At 35.9% G+C, this 24,564-nt stretch overlaps 1 protein-coding gene across 2 annotated transcripts in view; it reads left to right on the forward strand.

The window, feature by feature from the left end:
• Positions 1 to 24,564, forward strand: part of ANKRD28 (ankyrin repeat domain 28) — a 114,954-nt gene that overhangs the window by 61,435 nt on the left and 28,955 nt on the right. For both annotated transcript variants that reach the window (XM_044678669.1, XM_044678668.1), the window contains 9 exons: positions 186 to 328; positions 3,406 to 3,618; positions 6,038 to 6,116; positions 7,295 to 7,409; positions 8,655 to 8,737; positions 10,169 to 10,232; positions 13,390 to 13,458; positions 18,065 to 18,205; positions 23,756 to 23,867. In XM_044678669.1, the coding sequence (XP_044534604.1) occupies positions 186 to 328; positions 3,406 to 3,618; positions 6,038 to 6,116; positions 7,295 to 7,409; positions 8,655 to 8,737; positions 10,169 to 10,232; positions 13,390 to 13,458; positions 18,065 to 18,205; positions 23,756 to 23,867 (1,019 nt within the window). The remainder of the gene's footprint in view (positions 1 to 185; positions 329 to 3,405; positions 3,619 to 6,037; positions 6,117 to 7,294; positions 7,410 to 8,654; positions 8,738 to 10,168; positions 10,233 to 13,389; positions 13,459 to 18,064; positions 18,206 to 23,755; positions 23,868 to 24,564) is intronic.

A 24,564-nucleotide genomic window follows, 5' to 3' on the forward strand; every position in this document is an offset into this window, starting at 1 on the left:
TATACACACACACAAACACACACACACACATATATATGCATAAATGTGTATAAAAAGAATAGACTAGTAGGATACAACATGTGTATATTTATTGACTTTTTCCTTAATGTATTCCATTTTTTAAATGGTTTTAAAAAACTAGCAGTAAAAAAGATTATATTGTTATCTTTACCCACTAATTTCAGGTCACATTGAAGTTGTAAAATTGCTTGTAGCTCATGGAGCTGAAGTCACATGTAAGGATAAGAAGTCATACACACCCCTTCATGCTGCTGCGTCTAGTGGAATGATCAGCGTTGTAAAGTATCTTCTAGACCTTGGTGTTGATGTAAGTATAGGGAAGCTTCAGAAATGATAGTACAAAATTGGGTATTAATGGTCACTGAAATAGAGACCTTTTCACCATGTTTTAAATGCTTCTTTCCTTTTGTCTGAATGTGGTCCTTAAGTATGAGATTAGCCATTATTCAATTTGCTTCAGTTCAATATAGTAAACATTTATTAAGCACCTTCTGTCCACCCAGCACTGTGCTGAGGGTTGAGGGTACAAAAAGAAGCAAAAGACAGCCCCAGCCCTCATGAAGCTCACAAACTAATGGACTGTTATGCAATTTAGCTACTCTGCACAAGTTTGAGTATACTTAAGAGTTATAGATCACCCTGAAATATTCTTCTAGGGTGAGTACCTTCACTTAGAAATTTTTCCATTAAATGCAGTCATAAGTTCTTCACCTCTGTTTCTGCTGTAGGGTCCAGGAGATTCTATCTTTCTACTGAACAGCTTGTCGAAAAAGTTAGTTTTATTATGATTGATCCAATACCTTCTTAGAAACACTTCACTTATCCAGCAATTTCAGGCATCTAAAATACAGCTGAGAATTGGAAGAAGCAAAAAACCTTTTCAAGCAAACAAGATAAGTGTTATACACTGATGCTTCTGTGCTGTACCCAAGAAAGAGCCTCTTTGGCTCTTTTTCCTTATGTAATTTGTAACAAACTTGATTATATTTCCTGAGTATATAGCTATGCACAAGCAAAACACAGAAGTAGAAAGTTAGAGAAGAAAAAGAAAAAGCACTAAACACATGTACACTGAAAACAGTCACCCATATGATTTTTAACTTATGTGCTCATCAATTTTAGAGATGTAGTATCAAAATAATAAGTTTTCTCAAAAATTTCATTGAAATAATCATGTTTTTGAATTCTGAAATAAAACATTATTTCAGGTAACACATTGAATTAATTTTATGCCTCATGTGTAGATTTTTCATTGACTAATGTCCATTAATTTCATTTGTCACTTTTAACACATTTAAGATTGTTAATTTTTTGTTCATTCATCATGGGAAATTTTTGCTATGTGGGTAAATATATTCTCTGAATATGGACACAACCATTGTATGAATCCACTTAAGTATAATTTTGTCATTGAATGGAAAAAATATTGCATATTTAGTACATATTTTAAGCCCTTTTTATGGCTACTTTAAAAAAACCAAAGTATGACTAATTTGCCAAAAAGTATTTCATCACTAATGGAAATACAACAAATTCAAGCATAAAGACTCTAATAACATAATACTTGGAAAATTATTCATTAAAATATGTTTATTTTTCAAACATTCCTCACTTAATCCAAGAGAATTTTATAGTGCTAAATAAAAGACTTTTTTAAAAAAATACAACTGTCTTGAACAAAAGTATGTTGACCAAAGCCATTCAACCAGCAAGCATTAAGGCACCTACTAAATATCAGTCAGTGGAGTAGGTGACAGGAGAAATAGAAATACTAAGAAGTGAAATAAACAGGGCCAAGAAAACATAATAACCACAAGGAAAATTGAAATAATATCACCCAAACTATTGAAACTGAGCTAAAAGAAACCCTTTCAGTTGTTTGAGCTTGGTCTTCATTACAGAACATATTCTTTGCCTTTTTATAAAATGTCAACTTTTACATTCCATTTATTTCACATGAATTGGACAAATCAAAAAAATATGTCACTGGTTTGTTTTCCATTCATTGTATTTTTAGTTTTAAGTACACATACACATATACACAGATATCATTTACACATTCATAAATAACATCACTAAAAATAACCCTGTCAGAGTAAATTATTATAGAGACACTGGAATTTTAATTTGCATCTTTGAATTGTGAGTTATTCTTAAACAAGTGGTTTGTTTTGAGAATTAGCTTATTATTAGTAGAACAGTATGATTGGTGGTGCTTTTAGACATAAAGACTTAGTTTGTACATATTTATGATTTTTATTTTAATGCCACTAAGAAGTCTTTAGCAAAACTTGTAAGATTCACTGGATATGTTCTTGTTTTTTAAAAAAATTTTAGAAATTCTGCTTTGTGCTTTCCCAAACTTTCCCTAATCATTCTATTTTGCAGTCAAGCCTTAAAACCATCATTAATGTAGTCAAACAAATTCAGTTCTCTATCAGTGCTATTTAGTGCTCTGTAGCAAATATAAAAATGTTACTTTATTATTAACAATTACTCTTCCCACCCTTAAACCCTTATTTTCTGTCTTAGAATTAATATACTGTCTTACAATTTCTTAGAATCAACATGGTTTCAGTGCAGAAGGTGACATAAGTGACTTGGCCAGAGTCACACAGCCAGGAAGTGCCTGAGGTCAGATTTGATCTCAGGACTTCCAGCTTCCAGGTTTGATTCTTTATCCATTGGACCATCTAAATGCCCCATAACAATTACTTTTAAAGAAAAAAAAATTGTTTAAATTATCTATCTCAGAAGTATTTTACCTCAAGTCTATGACATTCCTTTCTTTCATAAAAGATAGTGTCCTGGGGGTGAGTTCTGTCTATACCCTTTAGGACTTGGGCAATGTGATGATTTTTCACCATTTTTTCACCATTTCTTCATCTGTAAAGTCAGAATAATCACCCCCTCCTCAAAACATTATTGGCTTCAATTGAGGGCATCATGTATAGGGCTTTGTTCTAGCATATCTTTTGAATCTATTCACAACTCCGTGGGGTCCAGAACAGTAACTAGCTTTTGTCCAGGGCTTTAAGATTTGCAAAGTGCTTTATGTTTGTTATCTTCTTTGGTCTTTACAACCACCTTATAAGGGAAGTGGCATAATTATTCATTTTACAGAAGAGGAAATTTAAGGCACAGAGGGATTAAAGGACTTGACCAAGGTCACATAACTAGTATCCTTGGCAGAGAATTCCAGTTCAAGTCTTCTGAGTCCAAGTGCAGTGTTTCCTAAATCCTTAGTCCAGATCTGAGGCTTAAAAAGATATGGCAAGACAGTTTGATATCAGAACCCAGACTTCCTTCCTCTGGGCTCAGCATAACAAGTATAGAATGGAGTACTGCAGACCTGCTCAACAGCTCTCTCCTTTCTTCTGATAGATGAATGAACCAAATGCCTATGGAAATACACCTCTTCATGTAGCCTGCTATAATGGGCAAGACGTTGTCGTGAATGAACTCATAGACTGTGGTGCTCATGTAAATCAGATGAATGAAAAAGGGTTTACTCCATTACACTTTGCTGCTGCATCAACACATGGTGCCCTGTGTTTGGAACTCCTGGTTGGTAATGGGGCAGATGTGAACATGAAGGTATAACAAGAACTATAAAGCTGTCCTTTAAATTGTTTTTGAAAGTTGGTCACTATTCACAATTTAAATGTTTATATCAGCATTTTAAATATAAAGAATAGTTCCTAATTTTTTTGCATTATTCAAACTTTATAAAAATAAGTTGAATTATAGATTATAGATTAAATTATAAATTAAATTATAAGTTATAAAAATATTTTTGTAATTTGAGAAGATCTAGAGATCACTGAGGGAGGGATCAAATTAAAACACCGGGTTTTTGTTTTTCTCTGGGGAAACATGCTACCAAAACCTCAAGCATCTTGCCCACTAAGTAAAATGAAATTAGCTTTCAGTTTTTCAGAGATATTTTTACCAATTGCTTCATGATTGATTTATCATGCATTCCTTCCTATGCCAGTCCGTGATCTTATGGCTAGCAAAACAACCACAAAGTGAAATTATAAATATTTTGAGAATTTATAAATAAAACAAAGCCTAAAATATAGGAAGCACTTTGATTAAATGTTAGTAACAAATCTTTTTTGCCAGTATACTAAATCACTATTCCTTATTCTGATGTCTGGGATCCACTAAAGAAGGGAAGATATGAAATAATTTTGAGGATCTCATTGAGACTGAAAATATAAGGGGAAAGAGCAAGCATTTATCAAGCAGCTATTCTGTGATAGACATGTGCCTAAGAGCTTTACTAAATATGACCTCATTGGATTTTCACACAACCCTGCAAGGTGAATACTGTTGTTATCCCCATTTTGTAGCTGAGGTAATGGAGACAGGCAACAACTAAGTAATTTGCTAGGAAACATCTGAGGCCAGATTTGAACTCGGATTTTTGGACTCCAGGTTCACCCCTTGATTCTCTGCATCACCAACCCTTACAGCAGGGATCATGGTGCAATGGGCAGTTACAAAAACTGACGTCCAAGCCCCATATCTGACATGCTAGCCATGGTACCCTGGGCGAGTCACTTAACTTCTTGGTGCTGAGGAACTCTCTGAAAAGTATAAATGGCAGAGAAGGTGCTAATTTGAATTGCTGGTGGGGAGTGTCTCCATCCAGGAGTTCCCTAGATCAATAAAACCAAAGGTCTAGTCTTTGTCCCCATCCTGGAGATTAGTTACAGTCCCCCAAAGAAAGAGAAGCTTCTGTATGGCCTTTTGTCTCTGTCACTCTAGAGTAGACAGCTTGCTGCTACTAAACCACTCTGGCTCTCTAGTGTAACAGGAGGAAAAAGCCTTTTGGCTATTATTTTTAGCATACAGAAAATTATTAACTCCTGTGAATTTTTCCTCCATTTCCCAAAGATGAGTTAGCTTTCCTTCATTTAGAGCATTTTCTGCAGGCCATGTTGTATTATATTTAACTTATTAAAAGCCTTGATTATATCTAAATTATGTCACATTAAATCTTCTTTAATGTGTATATATTGCAAAAATAAATCTTTCATGATACAAGTTGGTGCTTCAGTTAAGTAAACATATTAAATTAGGAATACTTTTTACTAGTCACTTTCTTGTTTTCTGGTGATAGAAAAATTAAATTGTACAGTTCTCCTAATCCCAAACCCCCTACCTTGAAGATATTTACAGTCTAGTAATGATAGAATGGTTTTATGAACCTGATAACTGAATGCTTTCCACCAGCCTCTGGTCTGATCATCTTCTTTTACATATAGCAATTTAAAGACAGCAAGATCTTTCATTGTCTTTCAGGAATTTAACTCTTTTCATTTTTCAAATTTCACAGGTCTAGAATTACATATAAAAACTTCCTTATTTTTTTTTAATCTACCTCTGCTACTTCCTCTTTTCTTAGGACCTCAGCAATGAATTTTATGCTTAACTAGGATCTCAGTGTTTAAGCATATATGAAGAGGTGGTGTGGTAAAATTTGTACATAATGTGCTTGAAAATAGCCTTTATTAGAGTAGTTTTATTTTGTTTAAAAATTTAAACACAGAATGGTTTTGTAGAGCAGTGCTTTAACCCATTGGAACATATCAGGTTCTGGTTCTTGGGTCTTCAACTAGGAAAAAGATCTACATATCTGATCCTCTCACTTTTTTGGTCTGGCAAGCTAGTGTCCATGATTCTATGCAGTCAAGAAGCTAATGTTGGTAAAACCTGTTCCAAACTCTAGAGTCAAACTTGGATATTCCTAACTTCTAGCCAATACTTGGTCCAATCTGTCATCTTAACAATGACCTGGATTGAGGCTTTTGATTGTTGTTCTTTTTTCTTTATTTCTTCCAGATTACTTTTGAACATCTTAATTTAAAATCGTAGTATTTCAGAGTCAAACCATAATTATGCACAAAAAATCCAGCCATCTGATTATTGTTAGTATATATTTATGCTCATTACATGTGTAACAATACAAGTAGAGTAACTGTTCCTTTTCATTCTATTTCTTTAGAGCAAAGATGGGAAGACACCATTGCACATGACAGCAATCCATGGCAGATTCTCAAGATCACAAACCATTATCCAGAGTGGTAAAAAGTATTTTTGTTTCTGTTTTCAGATGTAGTTGTAAACTAATCTTTTTTTTTTTTTTTTTTTAATAAAAATCCTTACCTTTTGTCTTAGAATCAATACTATGTATTGGGTCTTAGGCAGAAGAGTGGTAAGTCAATAGAGGTCAAGTGACTTGCCCAGCGTCACAAGACTAGGAAGTGTCTGAGGCCAGATTAGAACCTAGGACCTCCTGTCTCTAGTCCTAGCTCCCAATCCAATCCACTGAGCCACCCAACTCAACTGCCCCCTAAACTAATATTTTTTTTTTTTTTAAAGAAAAGCACTAACATGTTATTAGTTATTGCCAGAACAGAACAGATATCTCCATGTTTGGTTTCAAATCTCAGTAAGCATTAAGAATGTTCTCTTTCGTGTATCTTTTATTGTTTTTTTATTAGTTTTTAGTTGTTTTTCTTATGTTTTTCTTACCAAGATATAGAAAAAGAAGCAGTCTTAAATATTGACAGTCACTTTTGCAAGTTAATTTCTTTGTTTTTGTTAATGAGTAATAGACATTTATTTCTTTGTCATTACTTAGAAATTATTTTATTATTGTATATATTGATGGCTATCTAGTTCACATTTACTAGTTGTAATATATTAATTTACATTCTGGTTTTTTTTTTTTTTATTAAACCCTTAACTTCTGTGTATTGGCTCCTCGGTGGAAGAGTGGTAAGGGTAGGCAATGGGGGTCAAGTGACCTGCCCAGGGTCACACAGCTGGGAAGTGTCTGAGGCTGGATTTGAACCCAGAACATCCCGTCTCTAGGCCTCTCAATCCACTGAGCCACCCAGCTGCCCCCTGTAACATATTAATTTAAAATATCATGTAGATTATTTTAAGAAAATCATGATTATCCTTTTTGAGTGACAGGAATATAGCACTTAATAAATATTTGAATTGAGTTAAATTGGCTTGATCTTTAGCCATTTTCCAAGAATTAAAATCCAAATAACATCTTTACTGAAATAATTTTAATAAGAATGAATTTGTTTACATTTGGGGGAAAGAATTGCTGTCTTAGTTTATGCTTGAATATCAGTATAAATTGTGAATTAGAAGGACTTGAGAGAGAACTATAAATTGTTCTTTCCTATCTAATATAGCCTGGTATGTAGCCATATGGATCTGACTTAGATGTGTTTTATTATAGGAGCAGAAATAGACTGTAAAGATAAGAATGGAAATACTCCTTTACACATAGCAGCTCGATATGGCCATGAGCTACTTATCAACACTCTCATTACAAGTGGTGCTGACACAGCAAAGTAAGTCACTGTTGTCACATTCGATAGTGACTGATTATGTGGTACAAAATGAAATGAAATAAATCATTCCAATATTACTTGATTATTTGAGGAAAAGTTATGTTATGGGACTTGAGGAAAGAGATGGTTGCCTGATTATCTGTCTGTTCATCTGAATTCTTTCTTCTATGTTCATAAAATGATTTTAAATAGTGTTCTAAGAGGAGAGACTAGATATTTAAGGTTTGGTCGCCAGAAATCGATTAACGCGATTTCAAAATAAAAGAGACCCAAGTCAGGATGACTTTTATGGTGGTTTATTTACAATTAGGAAGGTTGAAGGTAGGGAAAATGAGAGAGAGAAACTCTGGCCAGGACCCGAGGCCTGAACCAGGTGGAATTCAGAGGCCCCAGCAGAGGGGCACAGAGGTTAATTAAACAAGGCTTCTAGCCACAAGGCCTCCTCCAAGAAGAGAGGCCTCCCTGAGGGGAGAGCCTCCAGAAACGCCAAGGGAAGAGAGAGAGAGTCAGCCTGACTTACCCCTGTGACAATTCAAAGGGAAGCCGTCTGAGGTCTCACCAGAGATCCTTCAACACCAAGTTCAAAGTGCCAACAACCTCCACAGGGAGTTACCATCATATTTAAAAGATAGCATCTTTCAGCACTTCCTGCATCCACCTTCGGTTTCAAGTGGACAAATGGCAGCCTCAACACTGTTTTGGACTGCCCAAAGGGCAGTCCCTTGTTTTTGATTTGTTACTTACTATCACGTGTGGGTAACAGACCTTCCCCTCCCCACTTAATTCTAAATTGGATGAGGTGACACTATTCCTGGTGGCTAGAGTCTACACAAATGTATAAGGGTGAGCTAATTCCATTCACAGTGTCTTGTCATTTAATTTGAGAATATGAGAAAATAAAATCACATTAATTCTTATATTTTATGAAAGCCTTGTTTCTTGTTTTTTTCCAAACATGAATTTATGTAGCTTTGTGGTCATTAATTAACCTTGTGATTATAACATCTTTTCATTTTTAATCTGGAAAGGAATAAAGGTCAATAAAGACAAATTACCTTTTTTAACTGCTTTTAATTAAACAAAATTGAAAGACCTATGAAAATTTTAGTTTTATTGATTCTGAGTATTGTTTATTTTTTAGTATTAAGGTTTTTAATCCTACTAACCCCAACATTTTATTAGTTTAAAAAATGGAATGCATATATATTACTTATTGTAATTGGTATATCATAATATCTGCTTTAGGCGGGGCATACATGGAATGTTCCCTCTCCATTTGGCAGCATTAAGTGGTTTTTCAGATTGTTGTAGGAAACTTCTTTCTTCAGGTAAGTAAATCATGAATCTTGATATCTTTTGTCTGACAAAACTTCTTATCACTTAAATAGGATGGCTGTTTGTTCTGTTTGTAGCCAACTATTTCCCACCACAATTTTGAAGTTTTGATCTTTAAAGTGGCCTTTTTTTTAAAGGAGAAAAAAAATATAATTTTCCACAAGTCTTTGATCTAACAGTGTTGCTGGATGCATTTATTCATCCAAATTAATTGTCTTTGAAAAGAAAATGAAGCTAAGAAGAAATGTTTGGATTATTTATGTCATAAATCCTTTTCCCCATTGTTATATTTGTTGTCTTTGAATATGTAGTTAAACTCACATTCTAATAAACTATATTATCTGCTGAGAGAAGGGTATGACTTATTTCTACAATCAAAAGTTCTTAGCCTGGGATCCAGAGACACCCAGGATTTTCTATATAGGTTTTGGAAGGAGACTGCAAACTTAGTTGAGGAAGAAAAAAACTCCATTTTTGTTTTCACTAATCTCTATGGAAAGAGATAACTATTGGTTCTTCTATTTCACAACTTAAAAACAGATACAAAAATGCAAACTAGAAGAACAACTCTATTTAACGATTGAAGTTTAACATTTCCTTCAGTTATGAATGTGGACAACAAACAATATTCTGAGTATTCCTAGAGACTGCTGAGGGAGTCTATACCACAAAAAGGTCAAGAACTTATTTCCTACCTGGTGTAGTATTCATCAAACACATGGATAGAGGTAGGACAGCCTCCCATTTTCAAGGAGAAGTTATGCTGTTAATTAGAGCAAGAAATCAGTAGAAAGTCCCAAATTAGGTCAGCCAAAAGACCTATATTTACCCCTAACATCAGTCTTGGAGTCAGATAGTCATACCAGAATGCTATGTGGTCCAGGATGCTGATTAGATTTTTAAAAAGCCCTGGGAAAGTCTTTGAGTAAATTAGAAATTAATGTAGTAGATTAGATATTGGCTAGGTATTTTTTTCTTACTTTGATATCTTGATTTATTGATATTTCTCAATAAATATTGAAGGTAGCTTAATTTCTTATGCCAATTAAATTCTTGCTTTTTTACTAGTAATAACAATCATGATATAGAAGAAGCGTGTAAGGATTGTTTGCATTATATTTACATTTTCTTCCCGTAGGAACTAGAGGTAAAGTAAAACATCTAGGGAAAAAATTACAGATGTTTCTAGGACTTGTGTCAAATTTCAAATAAAAGTTACAACAGATCATCACAAATGTAAAGCTCTTTCCAATGTTGTACCTCACTAAGGTTTTATATATTCACAAATACTAAATTTATTGCTTATAACTATCACTAATATGTTGTGTATGATATTTTTGCATGAAAACTCCATGGACTATTTTAATAGAACTTTGGTTTATGGTTTATGCCTTATGTCACTAAAGATTTAGTTATATTTGTAGGATTTGACATAGATACTCCAGATGATTTTGGCAGGACCTGTCTTCATGCTGCTGCAGCTGGGGGGTATGTTTCATGATTTTAATATATCTTAAAGATGGCAGTTTTTTTCCCATCAGTTTTATTAATTGTCAGTAATTATGACACAAGAAACAAGAAGTTTCTAGAATTGAATAGGAAAAGTAAGTCATTGAGGGAGAATGTGCTTGGGCTTATTGTCTCTGGTCCCTATTCCTTTCTGCTTTTTCAGTAGAGAGGCTAAAGATTCAAATATTAAAAGGTTAAATTAATAATCAGGGTACTCTGAAAACCAAAGCAGGAGGCAATGTAGCACAGAGAAATAAGCAGTGGATTTATAGTCAACAGCTTTGGGGCAATTCACTTTGCCTCTTTTGTCCTTGTTTTCTTAACTTTTAAAAATTAATCATGACTTGTATGATCTTTAAAGATCCTTCCAAGCCTAAGTATATGACCCTAGGAAAACAAAATATGTAGAAAAAATGGATCCAGGAAAATATGTAATATTTTTTTGAAAAGAATGCTTAGTAAGTGGAAGCATTATCATCTAGATCAGTGATGGGCAAAATATTCCCTGCGGGCCATATCCAGGCAGTAGTTTGCCCATCTGCCTTAAGCAATTCCCTAATCACTACATCTGGATGTGGGGGCGTAGTGATTTGGGAATTGCTTAAGGCAGTGATGGGCAAACTATGGTCTGGATCTAGCCCGAGGGGAATAGTTTGCCCATCACTGATCTAGATGATAGTTGATTCCCATATTTGTGTATGTTCTATTAAAAAAAGTAAAAGCATGCCAATGGACCATTCTATTTATGGTTCACAGAATCTGGGAGAGAATAAACTCCACAGGCTATTGAGTCCAAGCTGTACCAGAACAAGAAGCTTCCCTGTTCCAGTTCATAAATCATCTGTTGTCTTGTACTTGAAAACTTTCAAACAGGGCAAACTTGCCAGCTTTCTCTTATGAGTCCATTCTACTTCTGACAGCTCTCTTGGCTAGGAAGTTGTTTCTTACGGCAAACCTCAATTTGCCTCTTAACAGCTTCCATCTTAATTCTAGCCTCTTGAGTCCTGCAGAAGGTGACTTCCTCTTGATAGTCCTTGTGATAATTGAAGACAACTTCAAGTCCTAACTTCCTCAGACTCTACACCTGTAATTCCTCCAACCCATTCTCTTATAACCTGATCTCAGGGCCTTTTCACAATCATCTCATTGTCCTTTGGACATTGTAACAGCTCCAAATTCTTCCTTCAGGTGGGGTGTGATAAGCTCAGACTCCTAATGGCCTGGCCTGAACACTGGGCCTTCGGTCAGATCTGTCTGCTTTTTCCATTCCCTGGGCTTGAAATTCTTTATCCTTTCTTTTATGATCTTTTACTTTTTGGTTTTCACTTTGCTGTTAGCCATTTTTGTTCTCTTTTCCAGTTCAAAAATTATTGTTCTTATAGAACACAGAAGCCAAAAAGAGTTGAGCTGTTTCTTTAAGAGTGATACAAGCAATTAAGTGACTACCATGTTTCAGGACCTGGATTAGGGAGTACTCCTGCAAAGACAGAAATGATGATCTTTCCTCAAGGAGCTTGTGTCCTATTGGAGAAATGAATAAATACCAAGTAACTGCAGGAAATAAAAGCTGGGAGGAACAGTAAAAGCCTTCTCTGGTAGGCACTCCTTGAACCCAGCTTTAAGATACAAGAACAGAGTCCAGATGTGATCACTTAGGCTTGAGGAACAGGAATGTGGTATCTCTGTGAAGGATGGATTGCAGATTAGAGAAATTAGCTAGACCAGAGATCTAGCAATTATTGCAGACACCTAACAAAGACTTTATGACTTTTAGCAATGCTCTCTTGGTTTCTTTTGGTAATATCATTGGTACCCACATGAATTGCCATTAAGTTTATTTCTCTTTAAGGAGAGAGAAGACAGTAATGAAGTCTGTATAATAAAATGAAACCTATTTCTTAGTCTGTATGGACTATACATGTATTAATATGTAGTTGTATAAATGTATTGCTATACATATGCATAATAAATTCATAGATATCTTTTCCTTTAAATTCATTGAATTGAATTTATTCTCTCTATCACTGATTTAACTCCTTAGTGCATTCTGCTACTTCCCAAACTGAATGGTTTCCTTACCAAATCAATGTCTCCTTTTTTTTGGTTTCAGTTAGAAGTATTAGTATTATCCCTTTTTTCCATTCTTCTCTTTGATATGATGATGTATTCCCCTAGTCAAATCACTATGTTGTTTTGGTGTTTATTCCATGATGTGCTTCTATCTTTCCTAAGTAGTGCCCACATTTAAGTTCTTTTTCTTTGATCCACTTACCATACACTGCAGCCAGTCTGGTCTTTTTGAAGTACAGCTCTAATGATGTCACTTTTCTCTGATCAAACCCTCCCTAAAGCCTACGACTACACTGGGTTCAGATTTTCTAGCCTAGTATTTGAGGGCCTCTTAAATCTTAAGCTCTGGTTCAACTTACCTTGTCTAGCCACTGTTCCCCTACATAGGAGTTTCTCCCTGTTCTCTAGCCAAACAGAACCATTAAGTGCGGTTATTCCCCCAAGACCTCCCTGTACCTGTGCTCTTTGTGCTTGCAATGAGGAAAACATTGCTACTCCTGGTATTCAAGAAGTGATATAATGGCTTAAAAGACAAGCTCTATTAAGTTACCTCAGTAATTTGTCAAAAAGTGGTTTTGCAAGAGCCTTAATCCTAAACTCAGATTTCATAATAATTTTTAATTGATGTGTTATAAAAGAACTCAATTTAATGTGTATTTTAATGCTTTAAAAATCATTGTAAATTCTGCAACTATAACATAATTTTTATGTGTAAGACATGTAGAGTAAGAGGATAAGTATTTTTAAATATAACATGTTGATATTTAAATTTCTTGTTATTAAAAGTTATTCATTACATTTGTTATAACATGTAACTTTAGAAGTTTAGATAGTGCAAGTTTTTCCTTCATTAACATGCCCCATTACATGTTGTGTTCCAAGAAGTAATTCTTTTAAAACATATTTCTTTTTCTGCCATCAGTTAATCATGTTTCATATCTATGAAAAGTATTGTTGTTTAATTAAATTCAATTTGAAAATAAGTGTTAACAGTAACCTGTTATTGTTATTTTCAAAAAAGAATCCATTATAAAACATTTAATTAACCTTATTTTGACATTACTAGGAATTTGGAATGCCTAAATCTTCTACTGAATACTGGCTCCGACTTCAACAAAAAGGACAAATTTGGGAGGTAGGATGTAATATCCATTTTAATTCTATGACTTCCTTGCTTTTCCTTTTATTCAATATATACTCTTTATGTCATTTATGGAACATTTATGGAAACGAGAAAAGACTATCTCTAATGCTAATAGTACCTAAATGAGTGAGCAATGTTTGTCTAGGCAATATGTCAGTGAGTGATTCATTTAGAGTCCATTACATTTAAAAGACATATTCATCCTAACCATTCATTGTCATGTATGGCTAATTCAGTGAAACGTGTTCATTAGCACTAACTGTATCCAGGGCAAGATTTGGAGTGTTCAAAGACAAAAACAAAATGTTCATCTCTCAGGGAAAGGGAATTGCATTCTACTTCATATCTAGAACAAAGTAGTTCAGGACAAGGGAGTACCAAAAGCCAGGAGGGTCTTTTGGAGGAAATTAGTGTCTTATCTGACCCCTGAATCAATTGAGCTAAAGTGATGAGAAAATTACCAGCCTGGAACATGGTCTCTGGTCTAGGGGGTAAACTGCAAATAGGACAGTTTGTTTAGAACAAAGAGTGTGTAAAGAGAACAAATTACATCAGATAAGTCTGTTAAAATATGCTATAGTCAGAGATTTTAAATGATAATCACCCAGGCATCCCTAGTTTATCCTAGAGACAATAGGGAGCTTGAACAATGAAGTAACATGGTAAAACGTAGGCTTTTAGTTGATTATTTTGGCAGCCATGTGGAAGATAATTTGGGGAGAGGAAAAACTGGAAGGAAAGAGACCAATTAGAATGCTGTTATTATAATAGTCTAGTGGGAGGGGATAAGGCTTAAATGATGAAGGTATCATAAAGGTAGATTTTACAAGACTTTACAGCTTACAGCAACAAGGGGAAATAAATAGGCAAGGATGATGACTTGTGCTCTTTTCTCAGTCCTTATCCTTCCAGACCTCTGTTACATTCAACATTTTTGGCCAACCTCTCTTCCTTAGATAGTCCCCTCTTCAGGTTTTCCTCACACTACTTTCCTGGAGTTCTTTTACCTGTCTGAGCCCCTCCTTCTCTGCCTCCTTTGTTAGTTAATCTTCCATATCAACCAACCCCTTCACTCCCACCCACCAGTCTCATTTGTGTCTTTGTACCCAAAATTTTGTTCTGGCCTACCTTTTCTTCTTTCTCTAATTCTTCTCTCAGTAAACTCTTCATCTCAAACAGGTTTATTTGTTGTCTTTATACATAGAAGACTCATAGATATACATGTGTGTGTGCATGTATGTGTATGTTATTCTCTCCCTTTAGTTTAAGTTTTGCATCACCATGTTCCTATTGAAAATTTAAGACTTGATATTCCAGAAACATTATTTAAAAAAAACAAAAACAAAAACTCTTACCTTGCATCTTACAATTAATTCTATGTATTGGTTCTAAGGCAGAAGAGCCATAAGAACTATGCAATGAGGTTAAGTGATTTGCTCAGAATTGTACAGCTAGGACATGTCTGAGGCCAAATTAACCCTAGGACCTCCTGTCTCTAGTCTTGGCTCTCAATTCACTGAGCCACCAAGATGTTCCCATTCAGAAACATCTTAAAGGCAGTAGGTTTTCATTATCTTGGAACTCCTAACTTTCCATTATCCCACATGTAATGGCCCAGCGAATTGCCACCTTCCTATAGGGTGTAGCTTAAACACCACCTTCTATATGAACCCTACCTTAATTATCTCCAACTGTTAGTACCTTCTCTCCTACACTACTTTGTATTTATTTAAAATACTAATTGTTTATACTTGGATCCCCAGCACTTAGCATTATAACTGGTACCTAGTAGAAGCTTAATAAATATTTGATTGATTGAACAAGTAAATGAATGACTCCCAGAATGGAAATCAGGGTGACTTGAAAGGATGGAAGTGCCCTCAATAGAAATAGAGATGTTCAAATAAAGGTTAGGTTTTAAGGAAAATAGAATTAATTTCATTGGACATGTTGATTTTGAAATGCCTCTTTGGCATTCAAGTGAAAATGGGCAGCTGACAATTGAAAGTATAGACACTGGAATAGCAGATAAGGACTGAAATTATAAGTCTTTCAGAATCATCTGCATTTTAGTTACAGTTGTACTTTTGGTAGCTAGTGAGACCATGAAGAAAGAGTATTAAAATGTTAGAGGACACCTCCCTGAGATACACTATTGCTTGTGGGATGGAACATAATTGATGGTTCAGCAAAAGGAGAATGAGAAGGACAGATGGACAAGTGACAAGCAGGAAAACCAGGAGAGAACATGATTAGAAAAAATTAGGCAAGGGGGCAGCTAGGTGGCTCAATGGAAAGAGTCAGGCTGGAGAGAGGAGGTCCTGTGTTCAGATGATGCCTTAGACCAGTGATGGTGAACCTTTTAGAGGGGCGGGTCATGTGAGAAATGTCCTCAGGTGCTCATAGAGAGGGGGAGAGAAGCAGCCTGGCCATGTAATGGCATAGAGAGGGGGAGACAGCCTGGCTTTCTAGTAATGAACTCTGGTGAATTCTCTGCCTTGGAACCAATACTTAATATTGGTTCTAAGACAGAAAGTAAGGATTTTAAATTTAAAAAAAGGAAGAAATTAGGCAGAAGAGACTATCTAAAAGGAGATTCAACAGTGTCAGAAACTACAGAGACCTGAATGGAAAAGAGTATTGCATTTAGCTATTAAAAGATCTTAGTAATCTTTTTTTTTAAAACTCTTACCTTCCATCTTGGAGTCAATACTGTGTATTGGCTCCAAGGCAGAAGAGTGGTAAGGGTAGGCAATAGGGATCAAGTGACTTGCCCAGGGTCACACAGCTGGGAAGTGTCTGAGGCTAGATTTGAACCCAGGACCTCCCGTCCCTAGGCCTGGCTCTCAATCCACTGAGCTACCCGGCTGCCCCCAGATCTTAGTAATCTTGAAGAGAGCAGGTTCACTTGTTTGGGTTAGAAACCAGATTGTATGGGATTAAGAAGTAAGAGGATGAGAAAGTGGAGGCAGTGAGAGTGGACAGGTTCTCCTAGGTCTTTGCCTGCAAAGAAGAAGCCAATAGATAAGAGTGGTCATTTTGGGAGGATGTAGCATCAAGGGAAAGTGTTTTAAGAGAAAGGAAGGACAACTTGTTTGTCAACAGCTTGGCAAAGAGCTGTGATGTGAGAAGATATTGAGAATAGGACTGAAGAGAGCTGTCAAAGTTCATGGAGAAGATATGGAAAGAAGGCATGCCTTCAAGGGCACAATAGGACTGGCCTTGACTAGTTGAAGGGTCACCACTTCATCAGAGTCCAGATTGTCCTTATTTGTGAAAGTCCTATCATTTTCTTCCCAGAAACCCCAAGGTACTCAGGTACTAGAATGCTTTCTCTATCACCATAACAAATGCTTTTCTTTAAAATTCAGGCAGATAATTCTGACTCTATAAAGGCAATAGTGGGGAATTTTTTTTTTTTTAATTTAACATCCCTTGTCTGTTGTATATTAGGTGAGAAAGGAAGGCCATAAAATAGCAGGGTATCCCACCCAGTAGTGACCACTGCTTGTACCATTTCTATATGTACTCCATATAGGATCTATGCTTTCTGTAGGGAGTTCTCTGTGGATATGTATAAAAGAATATGATGGTGTTTCTATATTACGGAAACAAATAATAAAAGAATAATAGCTATCATTTTATGAGGGAAAGCAAAGAGTTAAAAATCTTTGACTTCCTAATTATTTTGGGATGCATTATAAAGAGCTCTTAATTGTGAGTGCTAATGGAAAAAATTTTCATGTATATTACATAATGTTTTTGTAGTGGATTTATCTTCTTAATTATCTCTTAATGTGATTAAAATTAAAATTAGTCTATATTCCCTGAGCACATAGCTCCTGAAAGGTTATAGAGGTCAACTGACCTCTATTCAGAAATGCCAGCCTGGAATTGTCTAGTTAATTGAAACTGACTTTTTTGAAACTCTTTTATGGTAAAGGGAAGTGAAGCCTGTTGAATCAACATACATAGATTTGAAAAGAACATGATTCCATGAAAAATACTTCCTTACTGTTTGTAACCTTTGTATTTCATTTGATTCTTCTTGTTCCTGATGTTTATGCAATTGTGATTCTCTAAGAGCATTCTACAAATATTACAGTGAGGTATAATTGGCCAAAGGTATTCTTTTGACATTAAAAAAAATTGCAGGTTTTTTGAATTAAGTCGTCATAGCCATTTTTTTGTTTTAAAAAATCAGTTTGATATTCCCCAAGTTCTTTCCATTTTTTTTTTTTTTCATTCTGTTCAGCCAGGAAAAGTTAGATGCTACTAGACTCATAGGTTTCTCTGCTGGAGTTAAGTCCTCTGTTCACTCAGTGAGCTTCTAAGACCAGTGTAAATTGTATTTCCTTTGAGCTTTTTGCATTTATAACAGGATCATCCTTCCTTTTCTCTTTTTCTTGCAACCCAATTCTTTGCTTCTGATCTTCCAACTAACCTGACATCAACCTTTGGTGGGGTGGAGATTAACTTACATAACATTAGCTTAATATGTTTCTATAAACAGTCAAGATTTAGTAAAACCTGCCTTTATTTCTGAAGTCATTTACTGGTGTTTTATTTCTCTTCTTTATCAAAATGAACACCAAAGAACACCACTCCACTATGCTGCAGCCAACTGTAATTACCAGTGCCTGTTTGCTCTCGTGGGGTCAGGAGCCAGTGTGAATGATCTGGACGAGAGAGGCTGTACACCCCTGCACTATGCAGCCACCTCAGATACAGACGGCAAGTAAGTTTGACACTGGTGATGTCAAAGTTCAATCTTTTTGTAGAATAGAGTTTTAATGGTGTCTGTCTTTGTATCCCCAATGCTTATTTAATACACACTGACTGATCTTTATTTCTTTAATAGATATAGATTTGTATTGCGTTTCTCTATGACAAATGGGAAAAATAATTAGTTTTGCAAATATTTGTTTTTAAATCATGATTTTGCCTGCTCAGCCCCAGAATTTGGGTTCCCTCTGCCATTTACCATCCATCAATACCCCAAACACCCCAGCTGCACAAACCCTTTTCTGTAGCCCAGCCAAACTCCTATTTTACCAAGGTGAGCGAGTACTAGGCATGAAATGAGAGTAATATTGTTAGGGGTGCCACCATTTCACCTTATAGTTTTATTATAGAGGAGAGGGAAAAGTCAGATACAGTTAGACATATACCTTAGTTTCTGGGGAGAATCAATTCTAAAAGGTTCAGAGAAAAAATGAGGAATCAGTCAGTAAATATTTATTAAGTACCAACTATGTGTGAGGAACTCTGTTAAGTGCTAGGAATGTGGGGGGGGGGGGGAAGCAAGACAATCCCTACTCTTAAAGAGTTCACAATCTAATGATGAAGACAACATGCAAACAGTGACGTGTAAATAAGCTATCTATGAGATAAATCAGAGATCATCAACAGAGGAAGATGCTATAATTAAAGGGTGGGTCAGGAAAGGGCCCCTGTAGAAGGTAAGGTTTTTTTCTAGAATTTAAAGGAAGCTAGGAGAGGAGGGCATTACATGCCAGTGAAAATGTTCATTGTTAGGTGATAGAGTAATATGTTTGAGGAACAGCAGAAAAGCCAATGTCACTAGCTCACAGAATATATGAGAGTCGGGAGAAGAATGAGAAGACCAGAAGACTGGCAGGAGGAAAGTGTTATAAAGGGTTTGGAATGCCCAACAGATGATTTTAAATTTTATTCTAGAGATAAAAGGAAGACCTTAGCGTTTATTGAGTCAGGAGGATGGCATGAGGAAGTTTGCACTTTAGGAAAATCACTTTGACAGCTAAGACAAAAATGAACTAGAACAAGGAGACTATGGCTATTGGCAGTGGTCTAGATCAGCGATTCCCAAAGTGGGCACCACCTCCCCCTGGTGGGAGCTGCAGCGATCCAGGGTGAGGTGATCATCACAAGTGCATTTTGGGGGGCAGTGATAGTATGTGTCAGGGGGCGCTAAGTAATATTTTTTCTGGAAATGGGGCGGTAGGCCAAAAAAGTTTGGGAGCCACTGGTCAGAGATATAAGCTAATAAGGATCTGCCCCAGAGTGGTGACAGTGTCAGAGGAGAGAGTGGGCATAGGAGAGAGATGGTGCTAAAATGGAAATAGAACTTAACAACTGACTAAATATAGGGATGAGAGAGAGTGAGGAGTCTTATAAGGATGCCACCTGGGTTGTGAGCTTGGATAACTAGGTGAGCCTTTCTTAAGGGTAGCATAATTGTTTCTTTCTTAGGGTTATTTCTATATTAAATTCGCATTTCTTCCCTCCCTCTGAAATCTATATAAGAAATCTGGCTTTTCTGAGTTTGGTTGGTTTCCCACCTTGTGATGAGGTACATGAATAGCATAAGGAAGGGAGAATGGGTTGCCCTAAACTGTAATTGGGAAGTACTGAGTAATCTGAGTTCTCTTTTGATATATCATAATCTCCTCCCTTCTTATTAAATGGTATTCCAAGTTTGATATGTTGTTGGGTTTTTTTTAATCAACAACTGTCTGATTACCCTCTGCACAGTCTGCTAGTCCTCATATTACAGTCTGTCACCTTGTTTGTACTGAAAGCTTTCTAGATAGGATGTCCCAAACTTTACAATTTCATTCTCAGAGCCTTTGAGAAACCAATGGCATGCACAAAAAAGAACCCTGAGGAAAAGGTATCCAGACCTGCCAGCACATGTACGTGCAGAGAATTGTTTTGATGATTCTGCTGCCTAAAATATTGGCATGACTTGAAATTCTTTTTCCAAGCCATTTCGAAAGGCATGTAAGAAAATGACATCTTGGGTCATTTCTTTATACCTATACCTGCATATTTTTCTACTCCTCAACAGTATTATTTTAGTCATCCATCTTATTCATCCTTCTGAATTGTACTTTAAATCAAACCCCGTTCCCCCAAAGGAGAAGATTTTGCAATCATTGAGAATAAAAGTGCTATGGCCTCTTAACAGCTATTCCAATAGAGAAGTTTGAAAAATATTTTGAACAATGAAACATCATCACTATTGATTCAGTAGTTTCTCAAGATAATTATTTTGTAAGTGACAGTCAAATAGATTTTTTAAAATCAGTCACCTTAAAATGAAGGAATTGGACCCAGTGATTTCTGGGGTTTCTTCTGGCTCTAGAATGCTAGAATGAACTCATTTAGTTATTTTTTAACTTAATTTTTTGAGGTTTCGTGGTTGTCTTTTTATACATTATTGGGAAATGGTTATTTCCCAATATTACCATCTCCATAGAACCTTCCCATGTAATTTTATAAATCAGTCATGTAAGACTAACCATAGCTGGCAATGTTTAAAGTAGCATAATCCCCCACCTCTTTATTAGATGAGGGAAAGTATGTTTCAGAATTTCCCCTCTGTAATCAAGATGAATTAACTATATTTTTTCTGGCGCTTCTTAATGTTTAATTTATAATCCTTGGTTCTTTTTTTCCCCACTGTATCAGTTTGCATAAGGCATCCCAAATTTCCCTGAATTCTTTATATCTGACATTTAACATTGCAGAGTAATTTTCCATTCTTTATTTCATGTCAGATTTTTAAAAAGCCTTTCTCCAACAGATGGACACCCTTTTTGTTTACCATTTTTTTTGGTTAGCAAGTCAGTCCTTCTTAAACAACAATCCTCTTTTTCTCTCTGTTTGCTTAATTTATTTTGAAGGAAGCTTAATTTGCATTCCCAGCACTTAGCATAGTTCCTAGTACATACTTGGCCGTTAACTGGCTGACTGGCTGACAACATAAAGAAAATGATCCAGAACTCATGACCTAGGTTTTAGTCCAAGATCTTGTTGTGTGTGTTTTTTGTTTTGTTTGTTTGTCGTTTGTTGGCAAATCTACTTCGAGTTTCAATTTTTTTATCTTCAAAAAAATATTAAGGAGAGCCCTACTTGCTTAGGGTGTTGAGCAAATAAAATAATGTTTGTTAAAGTACTTTTGAAAATTTTAAAGTGCTATACCAATGTAAGATGACATAGTGAATGTTCTTCTGCCATTTCACTTATAGTGAAAATATCATTGTACTTCAGTCCTAGTGTATCATCTCTGGTTCTTGGACAAAGATTTCACATTTACACTACTTCTATGGACACCTCCTCTAATGATACAAATGATATCCCATCCCTGGAAACCTTCCTCTGGATACATAGGGAGCACATTGATTGTTCACCAGTTATTCCTCTCCATCTTGCCACATGATTGCTCTACCTCTTTTTCCTAGACAGGAAAGCCTTCTCCAAATGAGGGATTGTATTAAATCAGTGTATGTACTAGGGAAGGAAAACCTCATACACAAGCATTACAGATCAAAGTGAAGCTGCTCAGTAGAGCCCCAGTAGCCTTAGGAGTGCTAGCAATGAGAGGAATACTGCAGCCCTTCCACACAGCCTTAATTTCTGATTTAACTCTCAACTCCTTTGAATCAGGCTTGAAATTAAAGTATTCACTAAGGAGATTAACATTCACTCAAGATTTTTTGTTCATTATTTAATGTAGTCAGACTTTTCTTGATCTTTACAATTGTTTAATAGTCCCCTCAAAACTCACACACTAAAATTGCTTTGTCTTTACTTCGTATATTAATTTGGATTCATTTTCCTGCGTACATATTTCTAGGCCAAAGCAATATAAACTCCTTGAAGACAGGGATGGTTTCTATTTTTGTCTTTATATTCCTAGCAACAAGGACAGATTATAAAGGCTTATTGAATTGTATTCTATTTCTTGGTAGCTATATCAGCTCCCATTAATATGGCTATTATCTCTAAGATTACTATATCATTGTATACCTCACACAATTGCTTCTCTTTATATTCTACCTCTTTCTAAGTGATTTCCAGCCCCATTTCTTTTTACAATCAGTACTATGTCCAGTCATTTCTCAAAATGCTAGTTTTTTCCTATCTTTAGTTTAAAGTATGCCTTATAGGCCTTTTAGTTGTCTTTTGGATATAGGAGAAATAGTGATATAGCTAACAATTCATGGTATTGTGGGAAAAGGAGACTTTAAAATTGGAGGACCTAGGTAGAACTTGTCTCTGATGATCAACACTTGTGTACCACTGGGTAGGTCTAGGCCTCCGTTTCTATATCTATAAAGTAAGGAGGTTGACCTATCTGGCCTCATCCAGCTCTAGATTTAGAATCATCTGAACTATATTATCTCATTTTTTTCTCATAGTGAGGAACAAATGGGCTCCTCCTCCACTTTGGAGGAGTGGGTGAGATAACTAAATATTATTGGAACTATAGCTAGGAATAACTTTTACTTAGGGCATGACAGTAGCACAGAGGATAGGAGTCCTTTTCTTTCCTAAAGTGAGGATTTCCCTCTTTGTCCTCCTCTTTAAGGAGTTGAATGGAAGGGGAACCCTGAAAGGAATGCTACAGCAAGGGAACCCTTGACTAGGGTGAAAGGAGCAAGGGTTATGCATTGATATACTCACTGTGAGTAGGATGATGTTTCATAGAAATATTTATAATTTGTCGTGTGAATGATACTGTCCTTTTTTTATGTGAGACTGGTTCTATAAGGAATTAAAATTAAGGATTCAACTAAAATATATGAAAATCATAAATAATATGGTGGTTGCAGATTTAAAATATAACTTAAGTCAAAATGTCTTTATAGCAATTTTATTTATAAAATAAAGGGAAAGAGTAAGGTAGAGAAATGAGAAAGGGGGTAGGGTAAGAAATCTAGCTTAACAAGCTAAATATCTGCTCTGGCACCTGGCTTTGCTCCGGCTGGGCTTCAGCTCAAAGGTAAATTAGGTATCACACACATAGCCTTCAAGGGAGGCCTATTTGGTGTTAATCTCTCTGGCAGTCAGGAAAGGAAGGTTGGTTTTTTCCATTCACCAATCCAAAGTGCAGTTTCTTCACAGCCTGGAAAGAGCTCCAACTCCAAAAAACTTCTCCCTCACAGGAAGTTGCAACTACTTTTAAAGACCCTTCTTTGCATCACTTCCTTTGCCTTCCTTCTACTTTACATAGACCAATTGTAGTTTATAAATTTTCTTAGGACTGCCCAGGGGGCAGTCAATCATTTCTGAGTTCTCACCCACTTTAGCATGATGGTTGCAGACCTCCCTCCACTTAAGTATAAAGTGGGGGGGGGGGTACTTCTGGTGATTAAATCTAAGAGTAGGCGGGGAGAGTTAATCCCATCTTCACAGTTCTATGTAAGCATATATGTTGTATTATTTGAATGTCTTCTTTCTTACTGTTGGTTAAAATGATAGAATGTGAAGGTTATGAATTTTATTGTCTACTGCATAGGTGCCTGGAATACTTACTAAGAAATGATGCAAATCCAGGAATCCGTGACAAGCAAGGATACAATGCGGTTCATTATTCTGCTGCTTATGGTCACCGTTTGTGTCTAGAATTGGTAAGAAGAGTGCTACGTTCTTGTGGGGAACATTATAATTTTGTATTTTAATAAAGAGAAAAACCCATCAAGAATAATAATAATTAGCATTTATGTGAGTGAAAAGTTTACATTAGGGATGCCGAGTTCTTGCCGTACCTACCCTCTCCTCAATTCCTTGCTCTCCAATTCTGTCCTTTATGCCACCTTGAAACTACTGAGTTTCAGGCTAATAGAGACAATTCTAAATTATCAGATCTTTTTACCTGCCTCATCCCCCTATTTCTTCCTACAGTATCTGGCCCTGTTGATGGCCTTTGTTCTGATTCTCTCTTCCTTCAGCTTCTGTGGCACTGCCTCTCCTGTTCTTTCTCCCTTCTCTTGCATACCTTCGAGGTGGAGACACCTTCCAAGACACCATCTTTGGCCTCTTCTCAGCTTTCACTTTGATAATTTCCTTCACTTCCATGGCTTCAGCTTTTTGCAGAAGACAACTAAATTTATCTCATTCCTAGTCTCTCTTGAGCTTTGGACCTACATTTTTACCTCCTTAGTGAATAGCCCCACCTGGATATCTCACAGTCACTTAGCTTTTCCACGCTGGACTGATCTTCCTGCTAAAACTTGTCCCTCCTAATTTCATTTGATGGTACCAGTCTTCTAGTCAGCCAGGCTTAAAACTTCAAAGTTATCTGTAGTTCTTCCCTTTCTCTCACTC

The sequence above is a fragment of the Gracilinanus agilis genome, chromosome 5 (assembly GCF_016433145.1).
Source record: "Gracilinanus agilis isolate LMUSP501 chromosome 5, AgileGrace, whole genome shotgun sequence".
NCBI classification, from domain to species: domain Eukaryota; kingdom Metazoa; phylum Chordata; class Mammalia; order Didelphimorphia; family Didelphidae; genus Gracilinanus; species Gracilinanus agilis.